Source organism: Emydura macquarii, unplaced genomic scaffold (assembly GCF_026122565.2).
Source record: "Emydura macquarii macquarii isolate MOO-44397 ecotype Brisbane River unplaced genomic scaffold, CSIRO-AGI_Emac_v2 contig_2680, whole genome shotgun sequence".
NCBI lineage: Eukaryota > Metazoa > Chordata > Testudines > Chelidae > Emydura > Emydura macquarii.
Genome location: NW_027132817.1, coordinates 604,548 through 610,547, shown reverse-complemented (window position 1 = coordinate 610,547; position 6,000 = coordinate 604,548). Strand labels below are relative to the sequence as shown.

Sequence of the window (6,000 nt, the reverse complement as noted above, 5' to 3'; positions counted from 1 at the left end):
ATATCAAGAACTGCTTCAATGTCACCACATAAGTTGCACTGGTGGAGGGCTTCCTTCTATTGAAGAAAACTTGCCAGACCACCTCTGAAATGGTTCCACCTCCTCATCTAACTACACAGCATCCATGCCGTGAGATGCAGGGAGCTGAACGCTCAATGCAAAGCCTGACTGGGATGTTGAGTCAGGAGGTCAGGATGAAGAGGAAGGGATATGAGAGGCTGAAACGATGATGACATGAGGATGTCAGAGAACCAACGGTGTCTCAGCCACGCTGGAGCAACGAGAATGAACTAGACATGGTCCAATTTTAGCTTGAGAACAACCTACACGATGAGTGGAATTGGAGCAAATATATACAGGAGTGCTGACTCCCAGTTCAATGAAAATCACCATTCAAGGAACTCAGATTGAGAGACTGACTGATTGACTGAGTAGCCGTAATGAGAAATAGATATGACAGAGGAGCTCCTCTCTGGATTTGCCTCCCACTAACCAATCATCCAAATAAAGGAAGATTGGAATTCCCCTCTTCCTGAGGTATGTTGTTACCACAATCATACATTTGGTAATAACCCAGAGACCAGAAGACAGGAAAAAAGTCAGCACAGTGTATTGGTAGTGCCAGCCAGATATGACAAATCTGAGGAATCTCCTGTGGCTCGGAAGGATTGTTATGTGAAAATAAACCTCCTACAGGTCCAGGGCAGCAAACTAGTCATTCTGATTTAAGGAGGAGAGGATAGTTGCTAGATTAACCATACAGAATCTTATGCATCTGATGTATTTGTTGAGATCATGGAGATCAAGAATATCCCTCCCTTGGGCTGGACAGCAAATATTAGGCTTAGAACCACTACAAGGGGACAAGTGCTACAAGGGGACCGCCCCTACACCTCCCAGAGCCAGTAGAGATTGAACTTGCTCAAGGAGCAGTGTCATGTGAGAAGGGTCCCTGAAGAAGGATGGGGTGGGGTGGAGGAATGGAGAGAAATTGCATGACAACCTGATATAACTGTGCTTAGGACCCAGTTGTCCAAGATAATCAAGCCCCAAACACCATAAAAACAAGGCAACCTGTCCCTGAACCGAGGGGATGGAGAATGAGAGGTCACCAGTGGCTCACTGTCTTGCACATACAAGTCAAAATGGGCACTTGCTGGATGCTGGGGTGTGAGCCAGCCAGTTTAACCCAGAACCAGACCACCTTCTTCTTCCCTGGGATCTGCAGCCCTTCCAGGAACATAGGACTGTCTCAAAAAAATGCTGCAGGTGGTGCTACTGTTGCTGACCACTGTAGGGCGCCTCTCCATGACCGGATCATGCCCCCACACAAAGAACATCAAGTAGCTCATGAATTTTTAAAAGAGAGCAAGGTTTCATCGGTTTTCTCTAAAAACAAAACCGAGGCACCAAATGATAAATCGATGGTCTGCTGCACATTGGGTGCAATGCTCAAATTCTGCAGCCATGAGGTCCTCTTCATGGTCACAGCTGCTACCAAAATACTGGCTGCAACATTAAACTCTTCCATGGAAGATTCTGGCAACTTGTCCATGAACTTAGACATGGCTGCCCAATTGACAAGGTCATATTTAGAGAGCAGCACATGCTAGTTCACAATGTGCATTTGCAGGGAAGAGGAGGTATAAATCTTTCTCCCCATTAAGTCCATGGGCTCTTCGTTCTTAGGCATTGACTTGTATCTTCCCAACCATGCCTTGTCTTTGCTGCAGTTACCACCAGAGTGTTAGGGGCCAGGTAGGAAAATCCTGCATAGGAACAAAGTACCGCTTTCTCCAAATGCTTCACTGCTGAGAAGCTGAAGTATTCCACGTCTTTGCAGGCACCAAAAGAGCCTCATTTATCGGGAGCTACTCTCCCTAGAGCTGATAATTGTAGAGTACCCAGCAGCTCCTGGAGAAATTTCTCCTGGATACCCAGATATTGGCCATACACCTCAGGAGGTCCCGGTATAGCTTAAAGTCCTCGGACAGAGAGGTAGAGAAAGATTCTGGCAAGCAGAGTTGTCCGGGCAGGATGAGGTGGTGGTGGTGGTGTGCCAATGATGGGTCCCATTATTGCACCATAGGATCCTGTGGAAGGAGCCTTGGAGGTTAAGGGGGAACTGACTCAGTGGTCACTTGTAGATGAGATGATTTGAGAGTAGGAGCCACCATTGGGACCAGTAATCTCATTCTGGAGCAAGTTGAGGAATATGTCCTCAGGGACCGAGGAGAATCCTAAGGACTCTGGGCATAAAGATAAGGATTGGTAGCCAAAAAGGCACCAGGCCAAGAGCCCCTGCGCCGACTGTGAGACAGATGCCAAATCTCAGTACGGAGGTATCTGAGGTAAATCTCTGGAGCTTAATGGCCTGCTCCAGTAGGTGCTGCCCCAGCAGCAAGTCTCTTGCCACCTGAGTCCACTGTGAACGACTTGCAGATGGAGCACTGCTCTTTAATGTGTTCTTCATTGAGACACAACAAGCACCTTGTGAGAGAATCACTGTTGGCGATGCCCACACACACAACGGAAAATGCTTGAACCCTGGTGTGGGCATCACACAGGGCTGTCAACTACTCCAATACTTTAACCTACGGTACTACAAGAAAAAAAATTCTCAGAAATGGAGATCAAAGCCCAAGGTAAAAAACATCACACAGAGCTTTGGCTCTAGCAACGGGCTGTAAGCAGGAAGTGAGGGGGTCAGGGCCGTGCTGCCCTTGTATGGCAAGGGGAAGGGCTAGGGCTGCAGGGTGTGAGCACCACCCCTATGGGTACTGTTGGGCAAAGTTCTCCAGCCCTGGTCCGCTGCATGCGCACACACACCCAAGTAGAATACACAGTTGCATCTACTTGAAGAAATTCTATTATTGTTTTCACCTGCCACCACCATGCCTCACTCCACCCCACTCACCTTTTCTGTGCCTGCTAAAGGAAAATTGAAGTTTATAGTTGTCAGTTTCTTTGGCCTTCAAAATATTCTTGATAATAATACACACTGGACAAAGAATTTCCTCATTATGAGTTTCTCAAGTCTTCCTTTCAAACATTCAAATGTTTACAAGCAGTTCCAAATGATTATGTGCTGAGGGGCATGGTATCCAGTCTTGCCTGAAGTAGTAACACACTCATGTATTTTGATCTCATTTGAGTTTGTTCATTTCAGTTATAGGTTTGCATCTGAATGCATTAGGTACATTAAACCTTGGTTCTGAACCTAAAGGCTATTCAGTTGTCTACAGTCTTGGACCAGTTCCTAGTGAACACAGACACACAACATAGATACTATCAAAACTGACACCATTGTTTCAAGTCTCAGCAGAGGTGCCAAGAATTTAATATGTATGGAGATTAAATTGCTCTCATCTGTATGCCAGAGTCCAGGAACACTGACAGTGGCAATGTGAAAAACCAACCTTACAATGCAACTGCCTGTGTTGTACTGCGCTGCGTTTGAGAGACTCCTGTCTCCAGCATATATTAAATCTGGTACTTTTCACACATTAAATTCAATTTAGCGAAGTTTACTTAAAAAAAGACCCCACACTTAATAAAAATGTAAAGCCATTGTTGGATAATTTATGACATAGCACAATAAAATAAGTCAAGTCAATTCTAATATTTATCATAGCAATTGTAATGATAAATAAAAGCTACTGAGTCTTTAAGATTTTTATTTTATTATGGTTTTATATATGGATATAAAACCTCCAAAGCACTTTAAAAGAATCACTCTTCTCGTGAAGTACATAAAACTAGTTTCATACTGTGCTTCTGAAAGTCTACTGTGCATTTTGTTCTGTTTATTTTACAAATGGCACATTCAACTTTAAAAGTGGGGGTATGAGTTTCTATTGACTGAAATCCAACACTGCATCCAAAACGAAACATTTCCTTATGACTAAGTTAAAGTGTGAGTGCATTGTGTAATAAACAGTAGCAGTCTGGTCATTTAATCTCAACTCAGCATACAATAAAACAAACAGTTGTGCTTTACAAATTGGAATCCTGTAATAAACATCAGTTTTTCCTTTTTTTTTTTTTTTTTTTGGGGGTAAAATACCCCAAAAGCTAATTACTGCTTCAAATGAACACATCCAAACAGGCACCACAGTTTTAACCTTATTGTTCTGCCTAAGGATTGTTTTTTTCTTTTAAGACTGGTCTGATATGCAAGACACATTAAGGCACAAGTGGGCGGTACAAACAACAAATGAATACAACTGTCCATGAAACTCATGTTCTCTTCCACAAATACTAAAATATGTACCGGTTAAGATAAATTTCTTTTTAAAAATGAAATACACCATCTTGTTATGAAACTCCTATACAAAATTTTAAAATGTACATCATCTGAGCTGCCAAAAAGAGTAAAAATTTATCCATTTTCCACATAAAACTATATTTCTCACCAGCATATCTAACAACTGGGAAGAAGATACCCAGCACGTAGGAAAAATTATATTTCCCCATGTATAAGACAAAAATATGGCACTTTCTATTTCTTTAAAAAAAAAAAACTATTAAAAGTACAATATTGATTTGTAGATTGGTTCAATGCATGGCTGAGATAAGGCACTTTCTTCCAGTGAGCAGCACCTTCCACACACAAGGAGATGATGAATCAGGTTCTGGTTAAAAACAAAAGGGGGCTGAATGAAGTTCCAAGAAGACGACAGGAACATTTCAACAGCAGGGGAAGACACAGGAGGTAAAACCTGGAGATGAAACTCTACACAGAAGTGGTCACTCTGTCAATGGCATTATTGACCTCATTTTTGTTTGAATCCAGTCCTTTAGCAGCATTCATATCATTCCGTAAATTTTCCACTGTCTTTTTCATGTTCTTTAACTCTCCAGGATGTGGAGTGGCTCGCCTTAGAAGTGTTGTCTAAAAACAAACAGTGGAGTAAACGGTTTTGCTTTTGTCGTTTTGAAACACACACACTTTCAAGGTTTTAGCATTTAATACCAAATATTAGCTATAACATGATTTTTATTATTGTAATGTTAATTTCAAGATATGTTAATTTCATAGCTGCTTGATGATGAAGTCAGTGAAAGAGGTCACTTGGGGGGATGGGGGGGGGAGTGGGTTTCTAATCTGACCTGTTAATTTGAAATCCACATCAACAGAAGCTGAAAAACAGTTCCCAGTTGTGAGGTGGGGGTCATGAAAAAACTATATGGGATTTTCAAAACCGCCTGAATGATTTAAGAATTAATTCCATTAACCAAACATCCCACAGCACCTCTCTGTGATGTCTGTCTATATTGCTAAATAAATGTTTGTGTGATATTCTACTCTTCTTCCATCATCAAGACATGGATCAGGCTATATCTTGCAAAATAGGCATTGGGAACTTGGAGGGAAAGGGGGAACATTTCAATAGTTTATTTTCAGTGATTCTGTACCATCTGCTAGAGAAGGATATATTGTCCTTATGTTGGCATATGGGCAAGGAAAGTTGACAAAAAGCTAAATGGAAAGATAATTTACTTCCATAATTTTGATAAATAGTGGGATTAAGTTTTAATTTTCTTTAAAAAAAAAAATCTATACTACACTAAGTGTAACAGCACAAATGTGTATGCATGTGCATTTTTTAAAAATAAGTGTTGTGTGTACTGTTTACATTATTACAGTAGCACTAGTGACCTACAAGGGACATACACTGGGAGTTAATGACTAGCTGAATAAAATTGACTAGATCACAAAATGATTTACATAAAAAATCCCCCTCCCCCACCCAATATCAAAAGTGGACTGCTTCAAGACAGTCTGTAGATCCCCAAGTAATGTCCTGCACTTGAATTTTTAAGTACAGTGTTTCAAAGTTCCTGCTGTTCCCAGTTCACTACAAGTGGATCAATAATAAGAGGTGGAAGTTTTACGAGTTTAGTTAAAGATTCTTATTTCACAACTTTATGTGGTTCAATTACAAAAAGTGACACCTTATTCAAAAGGCAGTTCTACTGTGTGCTGTCCAAGTCTCA

The 6,000-nt window shown here is 41.3% G+C and overlaps 1 protein-coding gene across 1 annotated transcript in view; it reads right to left on the bottom strand.

Moving 5' to 3' along the window:
* Nucleotides 1-3,664: 3,664 nt before the first annotated feature.
* LRRC1 (leucine rich repeat containing 1) overlaps nucleotides 3,665-6,000 on the bottom strand; it is a 96,736-nt gene continuing 94,400 nt past the window's right edge. Inside the window, exon 14 of the mRNA XM_067565470.1 lies at nucleotides 3,665-4,894. Coding sequence (XP_067421571.1) covers nucleotides 4,736-4,894 — 159 coding nt within the window. The 3' untranslated portion in view covers nucleotides 3,665-4,735. The remainder of the gene's footprint in view (nucleotides 4,895-6,000) is intronic.